The 17,368-nt window shown below is 52.6% G+C and overlaps 2 protein-coding genes and 1 long non-coding RNA gene across 3 annotated transcripts in view; all 3 read left to right on the forward strand.

Annotated features, from left to right (window-relative positions):
- Rnf225 (ring finger protein 225) overlaps nt 1–464 on the forward strand; it is a 1,872-nt gene extending 1,408 nt beyond the window's left edge. The window contains exon 3 of the mRNA XM_005414420.2: nt 153–464. Within this exon, the coding sequence (XP_005414477.1) occupies nt 153–464 (312 nt within the window). The remainder of the gene's footprint in view (nt 1–152) is intronic.
- A 2,479-nt stretch (nt 465–2,943) lies between these two features.
- LOC102012707 lies at nt 2,944–5,623 on the forward strand. The gene is made up of 3 exons (XR_001232516.1): nt 2,944–3,663; nt 5,121–5,246; nt 5,352–5,623. It is a non-coding gene; the product is annotated as an uncharacterized LOC102012707 (long non-coding RNA).
- Nucleotides 5,624–17,326: 11,703 nt separating this feature from the next.
- Nucleotides 17,327–17,368, forward strand: part of Znf584 (zinc finger protein 584) — a 9,508-nt gene continuing 9,466 nt past the window's right edge. The window contains 1 exon segment of the mRNA XM_013509850.1: nt 17,327–17,344. Coding sequence (XP_013365304.1) covers nt 17,327–17,344 — 18 coding nt within the window.

Raw genomic sequence — 17,368 nt, forward strand, 5'->3', positions numbered from 1 at the left:
CCGCGCGCGGGCCCTGGGGGACAGAGCCCAGCGTGCACGGCGCGGAGTCGGGGAGTGGGGCGCCGAGCCCAGCTCCGGCCGGGCCCCGGGGGCGCACGGGAGCAGGAGGGCTTCGTAACGGCCCTGCCCCCGGCCGGTGACCTCGGGTCCAGCTGGTGGGCCCTGGCAGGGTGTCCCCAACACTGTCACCAGGAGCCGTGAACCCTCCCGTGGAGAAACTGCCGTCGTCCCCAGGGGCCCTCCAGAAACACCCTTGGTCCCGGGGGGCCACCTGCAGCACCCCTTGGACTCCAGTTCCTGTGGCCGGCAAGCTCAGGGTGCCAGCCGACCTTGGAAGTGTGCTGATTGCTGGGGCAGCCGTCACTGCCACAGGGCCCTGGGGAGCATCAGCTGCGCATCTGAAGGCCGGGCACCTGTTTCTCGGGCTCCTACTCCCTGGTCATGCCGAGACAGTGGCCCCATAGCCGATCTGTGGACTTCCATGTGCACTGCTTGTAGGCTGGGCCTAGGTGCACAGCTGTCACCCGCACACCTGGCCTGAAGTCAGGCTCCGCGAGCCGACGTGGCCTGGCTGGGGCTTGGGAGAGCCCTGGGGTCAACCCTGGGCCCAAGCTCTAAACTGCTGTAGGAGCCTCACTTCCCGCTGCATCCTGGCTTCCAGACCCTCTCAGAGGCCGAATTTGCTGGCCAGCTGGAGAGATCCTGGCCGGTCTGCCCGCTGCCAGAGCCGCCCTTCCGCAGTGACTGCCTTCTTTTCCTGTGGGGCTCCATCAGCCCTGCCTGGCCTGCCTCTTGTGGCGGCCTGCCCCGTGCACAGCAGCCGGCAGTGAAGGGGGCTGTACGTTTCCTGCCCTCTCCTACAAGCCTTCCCGGCATTTTCCAGAAACTTGGACATCCGTGCAGCTGGGGGCTCCTGTCCGGTTTGTTTACATGTGTTGTGTATCCCCACCACGGCATGCTGTGGGTGCTCAAGGGGTTACTGACCAGGGTGTGACAGCATCTCGGTGGCTGACAGGCAGCCTGGGAATGCCTGGGCCCAAGCATGCCTACAGACCTATCTAGGTGCAAGTTGCTGCTTCCCGGTGGCAGCCAGAGGAACCTCAGGAGTCCCAGGACATGTCTCTCCAGACCAGTTCTTGGCCACACCTGTTGCCAGCAGCACTTATTGGGTCACCAGGAAGCCACAGCCCAGTGTCACAGTAGGGGAACTTGGTCTGCAGGTGGTAGCCTGTTAGCTTTCTCCGGCTACTGTAAAAAAATTACCCCCAACTCAAAGCCTACGAATAACACCCATTTATTATTTTACAAGTCTGCCTCCAGTACTGGGGACTGAACACTGGTCAGGGCCTTTGCACAGAGCTACACTCCAGCCCTTTTTTATTTTCTGAGACAAGTTCTTGCTAAGTCCTAAGTTGTCCTGGCAGAGTTTGAACTTAGGGATTTAGCAAGCTACCACCCGCATCTACCACTTGGCCTCACCAGGTCCATGTGCCTTTGTGGAAGCCATGCCACCTGCCCAAATGCCAGCTCCTGGGTGTGGTTGAGGGTACAGATCCAAGGTTTCCTCCTCCAGGCAGCCTTCCTGGCGCACCCTCAGGCAGAGCGTCCTCCCTTACTGCCTCCTAGGAGTTACTGTGGCCTCATTCTTCCCTCGAAGGAGGCTGATGACAACAGCGTGTCTGCAGAGTACACCTCAGTGCCGCAAAGGGCTTCGGAAAACCGCAGCACAGCATCACGGGCTCCCCTTCCATCTTCTCCGGGGCTTCAGAGTTGCGTCCTCCCTCTGCCCACTCCACGCCAGCACACCCCCTCCCACTGGCACCCTGACACTGGGCCCCGGCTCCCTGCTCCTCCCGGGCCGAGCGGGCAGCCAGTCCGGCTCAGGCGCCCGAGGCCCTTTATGGGCAGGGGTTGGTTCTCCTTTCTGAACGTAGGCAACAATAAACCCACTGCTTTCTCATACGTCATTCGTCTACAAGTATTTATGGAGCACCTTTTGTGTACCAGGGGTGCACGGGGTGCCCGGGACCAGGATGCGGGGCTCCATTCCACGGGATCCCGACAGCCTTCTCTTACGAGGGCCCCGGCCTTTGGGGCATCCTCCCCACGAGGAACTAGACGCCAGAAGGCAGGAGGAGCCGCAAGGACCGGAGGAGCCGCAATGTCCACACTGCCGGATGGGAACAGGAGGCGTCGGGGCAGGGCGTGGATTCAGACGGCACCTAGAGAGCTTTGGCGCCCCACCTGCACACGGGCAGCCTCGCCCCGCGCGCCTGCTCCGCCTGTTCTCAGGTTCCTCCCGGACTCCACACACTCTCAGTCTTCCGGCTGGCTCGCACCGCCAGTGGGTCACACCCAGAGAGCGGAGGGCTTTTAAGCGACGTAACCAATCGGAGGCTGGAGTTTGGGCTGGAAAGGCGGGACTGTCGTTGCTATAACAACTGGTTCCGGGTGCATTCCGCGCAAATTTGCGCAGGTCAAATAGGAGGAGCAGGGAAGACTGCTCTGAATTAGTAGCCAATCAGAACGTAGAAATGGGCGTTTCTATGGAGATGCAGCTCGCTCTCCCAGCGCCACACCTCCACCCGGGCGAGGAGGGCGGCCCCAGAGCAGGGAACATTGGCGCGGGCTGGCAGCTTAGAGGCGGCGAAAGTGAACCCGGGCGAAGGATCCGGACGCAGCCGCCCTCACCTGACAGATGGGGCGGTGCCACCCCAGGCGTGCTTCCACAGTCGGAGGAGTAAATTATCTTTGAATTTAGACCATTTAGTTAATACAATCTGAAAGCCGGGCTTGGTGGCGCACACCTGAAATCCCAGCACTCGGGAGGCTGAGGCAGGAGGATCGTTTCAAGTTCGAGACCAGCCTGGGCTACAAAGTGGGCTCAAGGCCAGCCTGAACTGCATAATGAGAGCCTGGAAAGGAAAGGAGAGGAGACGGGAGGGGAGGGAGGAAGGAGGGAAGAAAGGGAGGAAGGAAGGAAAGAAAGAACCCAGATTATGAAGCTATGATTTGTTTTTGTGCTGGAGATTCAGTCTAGGACTTACACGGAGATACAGCCCCACTCTTTTTTATTCATTCATTCATTGCTCAGGCTGGCCTCAAATTTGAAATCTGGCCTCAACCTCCGTTGTAGCTGGGATTATATGTTTAGGGTCATTACGCTTGGGGGCGGCCACGATTAGATTTTAATTCTATCGTATGTCAGTACAGGTGTGATGCAGGACAATAGAGAGGATGGAGAGAGCAGGACAGGAGTCAGAATGCAGAAAACTGAGTCCCGATGGAGCCCTCTCTCCTGAAGGGAGAAGGAAGGAAGGAGGAGACACGGAGGGCCCCAACAGCTGCGGCGCGTGTACTTGCACACCCGGGAGGTTGGATGTCACGTGACGCCCCTCCGCCTAATAGCTAACCCACGTGGCTTGCCTCCTGGGTTCTCCAGACTGCAGCAGCTTATCCACGTGACTCGCCTCAGGCGCTGTTCTTTGCTGACCACACTCCGGCCCGCCTGTGTGATAGGTCTCCAGCTGCAGCAGCTCCCCACAGCGGGGCGACCCGAAGGCCCCATGAGGCCGCCCTTCAATGGACAGCGACAGCCGGCGGGCACAGAGTATTCACAGGCGCAGAGGCGGAACCTAACCCTCTCAGCCAGCTACGCCGCAGGTAGGAACTGTGGGAGGGTGACGCCGGAAGTTCCAGCCCATCGGCAGCGCGCACGCCCTCCTTCGGGCTGCCATTGGCCAGTGCAGCGCGTTGCTGCGATCGGGCTTCTGGGAAATGTAGTTCCCGCACGGCGTTCCCCGAGGCCACGCTGCTCTTAGAGCTGGCGCGCGGCTCTGTGCGTGCGCGTCCGAGCCGTGGTCTCTGTGGCGGGATGTGGGTCGGGGCCCTGCTCCCGGGCGGCCCCGCGCCCCCCGGAGTTGGCGCCCAGGGCCCGGCGCGGTTCTGGCAGACTGGCGCTGGCTTCGGTCCCGCCTGCGCTGGTGTGGGGCGCGCGCTGAGCCCCGGCTGCCCCCGGTGGCGGAGGGCCCGGCCGCCGAGTCCCCCCGCCTCGCTGCCGTGCGTCCGAGCTGCAGCGGGGCTCGCCCGGTGTCTGGAGAGGAGGCGCCAGAGCTGGGTTTGGACGGTCAGGTGCGGCGTGCCTCACAGACGCCGAGTGGCGGCCCCAGTGGCCCGGAGTGCGCGGCGGGGACCCAGAGCTCCCGAGGGCCAGCTGGCCGGGGACGGAGCCTGGCCCTGATGGAGGAAGAGCTCATCGTGCCCTCCTTGGGACCAGGGCTGGTTTTCGTTCAGGGCTGCAAAGTCACACCGTGGCAGATAAAGTCCTAGGAGGCAGGCAGGGACCCAGGTCCAGGGTGTCTGCCAGTGAGCCGGGCCTCGCAGTGCCTCAGGAGAGAGAAGGTTGTAACAGGTGAGGGGACAGCAAGTGCAAGCGCAGAGAGAGGCGGCCCTGGAGCCTCGGGGTCCGTGTACAGTTCTAGGTGACTTTTGGCTCTAGGAGCAGGAACAAGTGGGTTCAGCGTGACGACGCTGTAGGATTCCCTTGGCAGTGGGGGCCGCCGGAGGCACGGGCAGGGTGGAAGCCTAGTGCTCGTGCCAGGTAATTTTAGGACACAGTGTGCACTGTAGCATGTAGGGAGCCCAGGAAGATGTCTGTGATGGTAACTGCTGAACTTGTCCTGGGGACTGTGGAGTTGAGAATATCCACAGTACAGGGAGTGACGTTCCTGAAAGGTGGGCAGACAAAAGGACATGGGGCCAGGTACTTGGGGCCTAAGGAAAAAGGATAGTGTAGGTTTGATTGCACTTGAGATATGGTAATTGGGCAGACAGAGGATAAAGGTAATGGGCTGGCAGGTGAGGGTGGGGACCATTTGGTCACCTGTTTATTGTTGCTGTAGGCTGGACAGTTTCCAGTAGTAAATCAGGAAGACAGGCAGCAATTCTAACTAGACTGGTATCCCCTCTGAGGTAGAGGCTTAGGGAAAAGGTGTTATCAGGGTGTATGGGAGATGTGACAGGATCCTTTTCCGTCAAGACCCTGGAGGTGTCCATGCGTCCACATTTTGGCTTTCTGCTTACCTGTTAGCCCTAAGGATCAGCTGAACCTGTCATTGCAGGGGCTGCTGACATCTGAGGATGTGGCTGTGCACTTCTCCCAGGAAGAGCAGAGGCTCCTTAATGTGGCCCAGAGGCACCTGTATCCTCACGTGATGCTGTATAACTTTAAGTCATAAGCTCCCTGGGTAAGTCCTCATGCACTCCTGCAGCACACCAAGCCCCTCTGCCTCTTCTGCATGGGAATTTGTTTTCATTCCAAAGCTGGACCACAGGGGTTGCTTCCTTTCCAGGTTCCCAGTGGTTGAGGTGCATGCTGGAACTGCCTTGCCTCCCTGAGCTGTGCTGTGAGCAGCCCCTGCTGCTGTTGCCTTCATAGGGTCAAGCTTGAGGGTGAGGTCTTTCGCAGGTGCTCAACTGATCTGGCCAGTTCCAGTCTATCCCACCTTGATTGGCACTTTTAGATTGCCCTCTTCCTCCACAAGTCGTTTTTTCTTCTTGTAGTCCTGGGGATTGAGCCCAGGGCCTCACTCACACCAGGCAAGTGTTTTACCACTGAGATGCATTGCGCAGCCCTTTTATTTTTATTTTTTATTTAAAAAAAATTTTTTTGAGGCCAGCCTGCACTACACAGCAAGTTCAAGGCCAGTCTGTACTACACAGTGAGACCTTGCCTCCAAAAAAGGAAAAGCTAAAATTTTATTTTTGAGACAGGGCTGGGGATATAGCAAAAGCACTTACCTGGCAAGTGTAAGGTCATGAGTTCAATTCCCAGTAAAAAAAAAAAAAAAAAAAAAAAGATAATGTTCTCTTAGTTGCCCAGGTCAAATTTGATCCTCTCCCAGGGTTCTAAATAGCTGGACTTCCAGGTGTGAGCCATTGTGCCCAGCTCCTACACAAGTCTTTATGCAGGGCCTTCCATGTTCTACAGCAAGCCTATCTGTAATATGCCATTTTCTCATGTTAAATTGCCACCCATGTTAGCTGACCCATGGCCATGTGGCATAGTCGGTACCTAGTTCATGAGAGTCACCTGGTGTCCAGTGGCTACACATTCAGGCCACATGGTCACCTGATAGCTCCTGGTTAGGCATTTATCCTCTGCCAGAGGGCCAGTAGTAAGGTAGAAACTGTCCAAAGTAGGATAGCTATCTGCAGAAGGTCTGTGTAGATTTGAGCGTTTTCTAGGCTTTGATTCTTTGCTGCTTGCCAGAGGCAGCATATAGTTTCCTGATTGGTCATAAAGATTTCGTGTCATTATTTCTGCTGAATTATAAGCTCAGGTGGTAGAGCAGCATGTACTGCAACCTGAACCTGTTTCAGGGCCTTATTTCTGGTTCCACCCAAAGTAGGAAGCTTGATGGCTGATTTAGCAATACAGTGGAACCAAAGTTCATGAACTTGATTCTTCCCATGAGTCTCATCAGAAACCAAGCTGGACAAGAACAAAATCAAATTCAGGGGTTAAGAGCTGAGTGTGGCAGCACACACCTGTAATCCCAGCACTTGAGAAGTTGAGGCAGGAGGATTGCTGTGAGTTTGAGGCCAGTTTGGCTACATAGTGAGTTCAGGATCAGCCTAGACTACATAGAAAGAGCTTGTCTCAAAACACAAAGAAAAAATTCAAGGGTTAGGTTCAAGGTGGACCTAATAGTGAAATTTGACTTGGTTCTTGTCCAGTTTGGTTTGTGAACAGAATCATGAAGAGAATTGAGTTTGTGAACTGAGGTACCAATATATGTAGTTAAAATTAGTGGAATCACATGTGATAGGCACTGGTTACAGAAGCTAAAAAGGCCTACCAGGTGTTGGGCCTCTTTGGTGGTTGCTGCTGAATCCCCAAGGACTTCACTGAGGTGTCAGGCCCCTGAATTTCTATAGATTTCCTATCCCACCCTTACCAAGGTATCTGAAATACTTGCTACTTCTTGCTCATCAGATCTACTCAGCATAATGTCATCCATGAAGTGAACCAATGTGATGTTTCTGGAATGTTAAGATGATCAAGATCTCTGTGGACTGTATTATGGCAGAGAGCAGAATGACAGAGTTCTGAGGCAGCCATGTGAAGGGTCCTGGTGATCTGACCAGGTAAAAGCAAATAGTTCCTGGTGGTCCTTTGGAAACTGTGTAGAGAAAAGCACCAGCCAGTTCAGTGGCTGCATGCCATGCACCAGGGGGTTTGTGATTTTGTTTCAGTGAAGACTGTACTTCCAGAACAGTAGCCATACTTGGAGTTACCACTGGATTAAATTCACTGTGGTCCCTGGTCATTCTCCACAGCCAGTCTAACTTCTGCACAGGCTGAACTAGTGAGTTAAATGGGAATGTGGCAAATGCTACCATCTCCACTTATTTCAGATCTCTGATCCTGGCACTAATCTGCAGTTCATCATGCAGTGCAGTCCTGCCTCCCTATTAGCTGGGACTGTAGGCCTGCACCACTGCATCTGGGTCATCTCCTTTACAGGCCCATGTGATTAGGGTAGGTTCACCTGAATAATCCAGGATACAATTAGCAACTTTAATTGCATCTCCCAAATAATTTTTTCCATATCAAATAACATTCATAGGCTCTGAGGGTTACAGCACAGGCATCATTATTCAGCACAGGACTGTGGGTATCATGATAAATCCAGTCCCATACTGTCCCAGGGAAGTGCTGTAACTCCAAGTCATTGACATCCAGTCCCACTAAGTCCAGGTCTCACTTGCTAAGCCATCCTCAACTGCTTGAGCTAAAACATCAATGGTTTCATGACCCAGCCTTCGGGTACAGTCAACGAGGACCCTAGAAGGGGAGTGGGGATTATAAAGGGACAAGAGACACGAAGAATGGAGGCAAGACAAGATTCTGATCAAGCCTCGTTTATTAGCGGGAAGTGCCGTGCTTATATACGGCATGGAGGAAACGCGGAAGTTCTAAGGCGGGAATAACCAAATAACCCGACAAAGGTGGGAGTAACTAGGTAACGGTGGGTAGTCCTAGTTCTTGAGGTGGGAGTAGCTAGGCAACGGTAGGCAGTCCTGACTTAAAGGGAAAGGCGCGTAAGACGGCTACTAATATACAATGGAGGTCAGTCTCGGTCTCCTACAGTTTCAACCTAGTTTGTTAAATTTTACTGTCTTTGACTTAGAATCCACTCCCACATTCCCACACATGTTCCCTTGGGGTTATTTTTTGTTGTTGTTGTTGCTTTGGTAATGGGAACTGAATTACTACAGCATGCTCTGAGCTGGCCTTTTTTTTATTTTTATTTTTTTGGTGGGGACAGGGTCTTGCTAAATTGCTCAGGGTGAGTTCAAATTTGTAATCCTCTTGCCTCAGCCTCCCAGAGTGCTGGAATTACAGGTGTGTGCCACTATGCCCAGCTATATTTTGTAACGTGTGGAAATTTGTTCACGTGGAAGGCATTTTCTCCTGAGATGTGATGTGGAACTCCTCCCATGGAATGAGCTGAGTTTCAACCTGGTTGTGAGTCTAGTAGCAATACAAAAGGTTGTGTAGAAAGGGCATCTGCCTCCTGTGAGGTTATTACAGGTTTTGAAGCAAAAATGGGTTGTCTCCACAGTGCAAGCTGTTCTGCTGGTAAGAGAGACTCCAAATGACCTGGGATTGGGGCTGGGGATTTAGCTCAGTGGCAAAAGCGCCTGCCTGGCAAGCACAAGGTCGTGAGTTCGGTTCCCGGTACAGAGAAAAACCAAATGACCTGGGATTCAGTCTGGCTCAAACCAGATATTCCCACTAATTTTTTTTTTTTACTCTTACACTCTTTACCAGACAGTACTCTAATGTTCACATGAGGAACTTAGGAATTAGCAGCAAAACTGCAGTTTTAGCTGATATAAATCAGTCACCTGCACAAGCTGAATTTCATATTTGATTTTTAGCAACTTCAGCCCTATGGCTATAGAAAATAAGAAATATTCTTCTAGAGTTGTCATGGAGGTTCTGTGTTTCTCAGGATGTGGGTTGAGTTGAGAGTTCAGGAACCTGAGTGCATTATGTTATTTCTGTAAGGGTGCAGTGGGCTCAACTGACTATACCATCCTAGGGTCCTCACAGACCTCATGCCCCTTGTAAAAGCCAAGTGCAGGGGTCACCTGGGCTCCTAAGATACTTGCTTCATTTAGCATATTTTTAGTCTGTTGCAATGACAGCCTGTTTAACCAAAGCTAACACATTCCATGGGACACTTGCCCCGCATCTCACCAGCAAGAACTCAGCATTGTGCTCAGCCCAAAAGGTTCAACTAAGCCAGTCCCCAAATTCCACTTTTATGGCCTATTACTGCCAGCACCAGTTCTGTATTAGACAGATTGGGTACAATCTGCAGACAGGCCGGGTGTGGTGGCGCACGCTTGTAATCCCTGCACTTGGGAGGCTGAGGTAGGAGGGATCATTGCGAGTTGGAGACCAGCCTGGGCTACAAAGTGAGCTCAAGGCCAGTGTGAACTGCATAGGGAGACCCTGTCTCAAAAAGACAAAACAAACAAAAAAAATCTGCAGACAGTTGCACAAGTGACTTGAGTGGGGAAAGTCTAACATAAAGAGGTATTAACTAAATCATGCGATTGGAGCGGTGGGCACAGGGGCTGGTGCTCAAGGGTTTGCCGTGATAGCAGGAGCCTGCCCACAAGCACACGGAGGCAGCAAGCAAATGGTGTCCACCTCACAGTTTCCTTCCAGTGCACATTACTGATGAAGCTTGGCTTCATGCACACTGGCAAGGGGCGTCTGCAGAGCCCAGGTCTGTTCTGAGACAGCAAAATGGTGAATTAGGAGCTGAGACAGTGAGGCAGTAACCAGCACCTCCCTGATGTGAGACTGGGCACCAACGTCACATGTTCTTGTGTGAGATGTCCTGCCTCAGTGCCACCTGCTGTTACAGTCAGTGCATTTGTCATGGGACTGGACACATGCGTCTTCATGGTAACTGGCTGTCACCAGCAGCTGGTGTCTCACGAAGGCCCTCAGCAGCAGGGCCAGTTGGAGACCCTGAGTCTCCTCCCTGTTTTGCCACCATTTGCAGCTTCCTCCCTGGTGCGGCCCCCTGCTTTCTATCTGGACCCACCCTGCAGGGAAGCTCTTGTATTCCTCCCTCCATGAGCAGCATGAAGTCCTTTCTGGGTGTGCATTTGTGATGAAGGCAACTCTCCTCTGCTTCAATCTATTACCTGATGCCTCTGTTTCCAGCTTGTCTGTGTGGAGCAGGAGATGATGAGGACCCTCCTGAGCAGACAAAGAGCTGCCCCCCATCAGAATGGCCTTTTGTGTGTGGGGAGTGTGAGGAGGACTTCCTGGCCAGCAAGGCCTCACCCAGTAACAGGCTGCCCATGGCAAGGGGAAACAGAACCAGCACCCAGGACCCTGATCCTCATGATTCTGCCCCAAGGCAGCACCCAGCAGGTCACAAGTGTGGCAAGTGTGGCAATGCCTGAATAGCCCTGCTCACTAGTGCCACCTGTGGTCCCATTACAGAGACCCTGTTCATGCTTAGCAAGTGGAAGTGCCCTCCCAGAGAGATCAGCTCTTCCTACTCAGAGAAAGCTTTATGATGGAGAAATGTCACACACATATAGGGAGTATGGGAAGGCCTTCAGTTTTCTTTTTTGTTGTTGTTTTTTTCCGGTACTGGGAATCGAACTCATGACCTCGTGCTTGCTAGGCAGGCGCTGTGCCGCTGAGCTAAATCTCCAGCCCCCAGTTTTCTTTTTTCTTTTGAGACAGTATCTGTCTGTGCAGTTCAGGCTGGCCTCAAACCCATGGCAATCCTCCTACCTCAACCTTCTGAGTGCTGGGATTGTAGGTGTGCACCGCCACACCCAGATGGGCCTTCAGTTTTCTGTCTAAACTGAGTGTGATTGGAAGGTTCATGAAAAACGGCAATGTTACAGGTGCAGTGAGTGTGGAAAATGTTCTCTACAAATCCACACTTGTCTGGTCCCACAGAATCTACACGGGAGAGGGCTCATCAGTGCAGCAAGTGTGGCAGACCCTTCAGCCTCGCATCTACCCGCATTCGGCACTGGAAATTTCACACTGCAGAAAAGCCTTCCAGGTGCATGGGACATGAGAAATTCTTTAGCCAGAACTCCAACCTCATCAGTACCAGAGCGCCCACACAGGAGCAGGGCCTATGAGCACAGAGTAGGGAAATCTGTAGCAGGATCGCCTGTCTCCATCAGCACCAGAAGGTTCACCTGAGAGAAAGGCAACAGGAGTTGACAGCAGAGAACATAGAAAGGCTGACATGTAGTTGTGCATCGTGGCACACACCTATAATCCCAGCACTCAGGAGGCTGAGGCAGGGGGCTCATTGTGATTTCAAGGCCAGCCTAAACTACCTAGCAAGACCTTACCTCAGAAGTAAGGGCTGGGTGTGGCGGTGCACACCTGTAATCCCAGCACATAGGTAACTTGTTAATATTATCCCTTAGTTACTGCAGACTGATCAGGTCCCAAATCTCCCAAACTAGTGGTCGATGAAGGCTTAAATAAACAAGTTAAACGGTATGATTTCAGGGTTTCAGGAGGATCAAAACCTTGTGGCAGAATTTGAGGTTCCCTAGGGGCTAAGACAAAGATCTTCTCTGGGTGGCCTGTATTTATTTAGTTATCAAACAAAAGAGGGGAATATTGATGAAAAGTGGGAATCTGAGCAGGACCATTCAAGGACCGTGGAAGTCTGCTCAACAACTTCCCCAAGTGAGACATGTTAATTTAGGAGAACTATGTCATCTCCAGGAAGGTCTCCACCCGGAGTGAGATGCCTGCAACTACAGTTGTTATCTAGTTAGTTGAGGTTGGAGCCAGGTGTCCTTAGCTATGGCCTTGTCTTGTCCTCTGAGGCATCATGGCTTCACAGGCCTCAGCCGGGATTAGCGACTCTTAGAGGTTCACTCACTATGAGTCTGCTGCCTATCTCCAGATAAAGGGTCTAGGCCTTGGACAGACTCACAGTTAAATATGAAAAGCCAATTGGTTAATCTAAATCCTGCTCAGAGCCTCTTCCTAGTGGTCTCCATTACTTGGGAAGCTGAAGCAGGAGAATCACTGTGAGTTCAAGGCCAATCTAAACTGTATAGGGAGGCCCTGTCAAAAAACCAATGAATTGCCGGGTGTGGTGGCACATGCCTGTAATCCCAGTACTTGAGAGGCTGAGGCAGGAGGATCGTTGCAAGTTCAAGATCAGCCTGGGCTACGAAGTGAGCTCAAGGCCAGCCTGAACTGCATAGTGAGACCCTGTCTCAAAAAGACAAAACAAAACAAAAAAAACAATGAATTGCTGGAGATGTAGCTCAGTGGCACAGCACCTGCCTGGCAAGTGCAAAGACGTGCGTTCAATTCCCGCCACCAAAAAAAAACACACCAATAAATTTTTTAAAAAAAGTTTAAAAGGCCAATGTGGGCAGTACATGTTTGCATCTTTAGCTGCATCTCTGAGCTGTTTGATACCAGCAGTTTCACACTGGGTAACGTTGTAAGCATGGAATGAATGTAGGAAAGCCTTTGGACATACCTGCAACATCATTCAGCACCCAGAATTCACAACCTAAAAGGACTTGTCAGAGCAGTGACTGTGGAAAACCTTTCTACCAAAGTCCCAAACTTGTTCTACACACAGGCTTTGTTCTACAGACAAGTAACCAGTGGGGGAAAGTAGTGGGGGTCTTGGCCTAGCCCCAATCTCCTAAATGGGTGGACCTCGAGTGGCTTAAAAGAGACATGGTATGATTTTAGGGCTCCAGGAAGATCAAAACCCTCTAATGGAATTTGAGACTCCCTGGGGGTTGAGACAAAGGACTTCTCCAGGCAGCCAGTATTAATTTGGTTTTCAAATGAAGGGGATGCTGAGGTAGGCTCGGAAAACTCAGCAGGACCTTGGGAGTCAGTACACAGAATTTCCCAAGTAGTAAATTTTGCCAATTAGAACTATATTATCTCCAGGTTGAGTTACCACAGGAGTGAAATGCCTACAGCTGCAGTCTCTATCCAGTAAATTGGGTAAGAACCAGGATTCAGCCAGGACCAGAGATTCGTACAGTTTCACTTACTATGAATCCACAACCCATCTCCAAGCAAGGGGCCTAGGGGACAGACTCATAAGTAAATACAGAAAAACAACTGATTAACTGTAAATCCTGCTCAAAGGCACTTCATAGTGGTCTCCATTGGGAAAGGCTTCTGATGGAGTTCTAACCTTACTCTACCAGAAAATTCACCCTTTGAAAGGCATTTCTATGAAGACCTTCAGTGAAAACATGAAGACAGCCATTTTGAGGCTGCCAGTTCAGTCTATGGCGTGTTTCCTACTGCTGTGTAACAAACATCCACCATCAACACAACACTCACTTCTAAGCTCAACAATTCTGAAGTCAGAATTCTGGCATTAGCGTGGCTTGTTCTCTATTGATGCTGATGAACTGACTGGACTGAGTTCTCAGCAATGGTGGATGGATCTATTTCCAAGCTAACTCTTGTAGGCAGAATTGACTATTTTCGTGTTGTAGGGCTAATGTCTCTATATCCTTGCTGGCTGTAAGGGATGCTTTCAGCTCTAAGGTGCCATCCCCTTACCTTGACAGTGGGCCCTCCACCTTAAAGCCAGCCAGTGTGGAGAATCCCTTCCATAGTCGGAGGCTCTGACTTACTCTCCTGCTGACAACCAGAGGAAAGTCTATCTTAGAAGGCCCATGGAATTAGATGTGGCCCACCCAGATAATCTCCCTTAAAGTTAGCTGTGCCATACAACATATTCTGATCATAGAGTAAAACCCATCCTGTTCAGGCTCAAGGATGGAGGAATGGCAGCCCATCTTAGAATTCTGCCTGTCAGGTATCTGTACCACCAGTCCTGGGGAGACTGTGAGTACCAGGTCTGTGAAAGCTTCTAAGAATTATGTTGTACTTTGCAACCTGCCCTGCCCGTGTGGTGCTATCATGTCACTGCCATTGCCTTTGGCGGAAATTACATAGTCTGCCACAGTACGCCTCAAGTTCTTCACTGTGTTGAGGGTAGAGAAATCTTAGGGCTTCCTCTTATTTCCTAGAAGGGATCATGAGATCCTCCTTATCTCCACTCCCAGGTTGAGGTATGGACGACCCACTCTTTACCAAGAGGGCTTCCAGAGACAGACTCCTTTCTTCACAGACATTGTTCACCCCCTATAGTACCCGCAGATGCTCTGTTTCCAACTCCTGCATGTGTCTGCTCCCATGCCCTGCATTGTGTGACAAGTAGTTTAAACCACTTTTAATCTGGAGATTCCACCGAGTGGGGTGACAGAGAACAGAACTGGACTCTGCTTGCCTAAATGGCCAAGACTTTCGTGAGGATCTTGACTTCAGAGGGAGCAGTAGGAAGGTAGGAAACAGGTATACATTCAAGTTTGGCCTCATTTGCATCACTCTCTCCTCGGAAAGAGTACAGATCTCTGTGGGACAAAGCTTGAGGCCTGGATGTCAGGATCATGCGTGGAGCCTAGCACTCAGTCTGAGGAATTGTGGTGGTTGTGTTGATCCCCCAGTTATCCTGAAGCAGCAGTAGTTAGGTCTGTTCATAGAGAGGGTTGCATAGTCCTAAGCAATGCTGAAAAGAGGATGTCACCAGGACCTGTCCCAGGAGACCTGCCATTAAGGTCTAGAAACCAACCACTAGTCTCCTTCATAAGGCTCCATTATCTCATCCCCTGACCCTGCAGTCCCCAGGGAATCTGACTTGGGAAAATGAAACCAAAAGAAGGCCCAAGGAGGCAGTGCCAGACAAACACTGGAAGCCTGCTAGTGGTGAGTAGGGACTGCAGTCTGGTGCTGCTTCCCCATGGCTGCGACCCACAGCAAGCACAGCCTCTGAGCCTCGGGCCATGGTGGATCTTCCACACTTCTACCTCAACCACAGGAGGCAACAAACCTTCACAGAGGAACAAGTTTTCAATAACTAAGGATATGTATCAGCCTACGACATGTTCAACAGTGGCCAGTGTGCTAGAACCAGACTGTAAGAGGGGAGAGGTGAGGACAGCCAGGAACAGCCAATAGTTAGGAAGGTGTCTGTGAGCAGGGGATCAGGAAGGTAAAGTGGCAAGGCCACTGACCATGGTACTCGGACAGGAAAGGTAGAGGCAGGCTGCTGTGTACCCCACTTTCTGGTACTAGATCAATCTTGTGAGCATAGGTGTAAATACAACAGGAAAAGATAACCAGGTAACAGCTTATACACTGTAAGTCCCAGGGCAGGTGCCCAGCAGACCGCTGCACCGACCCTAATTATCATGTCATTGACTACAGATCTGACATCCTCCTGTGTGCTTTGGATGACAGGAGTTCCTCTAAGAACTATAAAATGTCAAAAAAAAAAAACCTCCACTGCCCAATAGAGGGGCTGAGTCAAACTGCTTCTCTGCAGGAGAGACACCTCATATCAACCCTATCCCCAACCCTAAGGCTTAAAACTCAACACCAAGCCCCCTCAACTATGAGCTCTTCTCACTGGCCCACTTCCACCCTGTGGCATGTGTCTGTACTTTTCTGTCAAACCTTTCATCTTGCTCCTGCTTTTGGGTATCTCGCTCAATTCTTTGTTTAGGACAAGAACCTGGGTGAGACCCCCATACCTGCTAACCAGACAGTTGAGACACGAGACTGACTCAACTCCAGGGACACTCCTACCCTGTTTGTAATTCTGTGACTAAGCCTCTGTGGACCTATTGTACCATCCCTGGTTTCAAATCGATCTAGCCCATAAATCAGTGCTTTTTACTGCTCCAGCTGGGGAAACATGGAGTTTATTCTCCAATCACCTGAAAAACATATAGGTTGGTAAGAATCCAGCCTGGAGTAGTTCATGGCTACTGACCATAAGCTGAGAGAGACCCACCTGTGCTCACCTCCACTTGCAAGAACACATAGGTGTCACCAGGAAGAAGGCTGTAAAAACTGAGAAAGACCAACTACATATCCAGTTGTTTTTTTTTAAAGATAGCGTGCTAAGTTGTCCCAGATGTGCTCAAACTTGTGCTTCTCCTGCCTCAGCCTCCCAGTGTACTGGAATTACAGGCACCCATCACCATTCCCAATTACTACAGCTGGTTTTGAGTTCATCTTGTCATGCCAGGTGACGATGGAATATACATACTGCATATTGTGAAGGGCATTTGGTTTGTACAGCTCTGCCCAGGAGAGGCCAACTCGCCGCACGACCGACTCCAGTGGTGACAATAATCACCCCACAACCAACCATGATAGCCAGAGCCTGGCATTTCAGAGGTCGGAACTAAATTGGACAGCGTCGGCTGTTAAGATTTAGACTTCTGACCCCAGACCTCGGGCACCCACAACCCCTGGTTAGAATGAGCGAGGAGGCAGTGTGGTCTTCCCACGAACGCCAGCGGCAACATTGGAAAAGCAGAGGAAAAACCAGCGAGCCGGTTTGGATGGATGAGGAATCCAATGGCCAGATGCTGCTTCTATCCATGGAGTGGGTGCCGGGCACCGAAGACAACGCCGCCGAGACCCAGACGCGAACCCCCACGACACCCACGGTCCGCAGCAGCACAGAGCGGGCCTGTGAAGCTCGGCCCCGGGTCCAGCGTACACGGAACCGCACTCCTTTCCAAGGCCCGGCACTCGCTCCGAAGGCGACGGGAAGCGAGGGAACGCGCCCCGGGCAGGCACGCCACCGCGCGACGGACCCTTTGGCGGTGGAACCTCGGACCAGCGACGGCGGGGCTTGGGAAGCACAGTCGCCGCGGCCCGGGCGCACCGAAGGCACGACGGCGCAACTCCCTCGTCTCTCGAGCCTCCGCCACGCCGGCGTCCTGAGCCCGAGCAGCCTCCCTGACGCGGCGGGAACAGAAAACAGACACCCACCACCCTCGCGGGTCCGAAGCGAGCATCGAGGTCGGCGCCGGAAGTCCCGCCCCCGGCGGCGCTGCCAGGCCGGAAACAGGCCTCCGGGCTGCCCTTGGCCCCTGCGTGCGGACGCGAGGCGGGGTGCTTTATGGGAAGTGTGGTCCGCACGCAGACGCCGGCCCTCCCCTATCGCCTTGGCAACGGCCAAGCGCTCCGCCCCGGCACGGGGAAGTGACGTGCCTGGCAGTAGGGTTAGGCGGGACTTCCGGCGCCGCGGGCCGTTTCCCTGTCCGCTGTGGGCGGTGGGCTCCCGGGACGGCGTCACGTCGCCCCGTGGGGGAGGAGGCCCCGCCGCAGCGCGCGTGTGTCGGCGCTGCTAGGACTCCGTCCGCCTGAGACGCGGGGCCGGGCCCCATGGCCGACGCGGCGCAGGTGAGCGCGCCGTGCGGGGTCCGC

This window comes from Chinchilla lanigera, unplaced genomic scaffold, assembly GCF_000276665.1.
Source record: "Chinchilla lanigera isolate Chin_1 unplaced genomic scaffold, ChiLan1.0 scaffold00183, whole genome shotgun sequence".
Classification (NCBI taxonomy): Eukaryota; Metazoa; Chordata; class Mammalia; order Rodentia; family Chinchillidae; genus Chinchilla; species Chinchilla lanigera.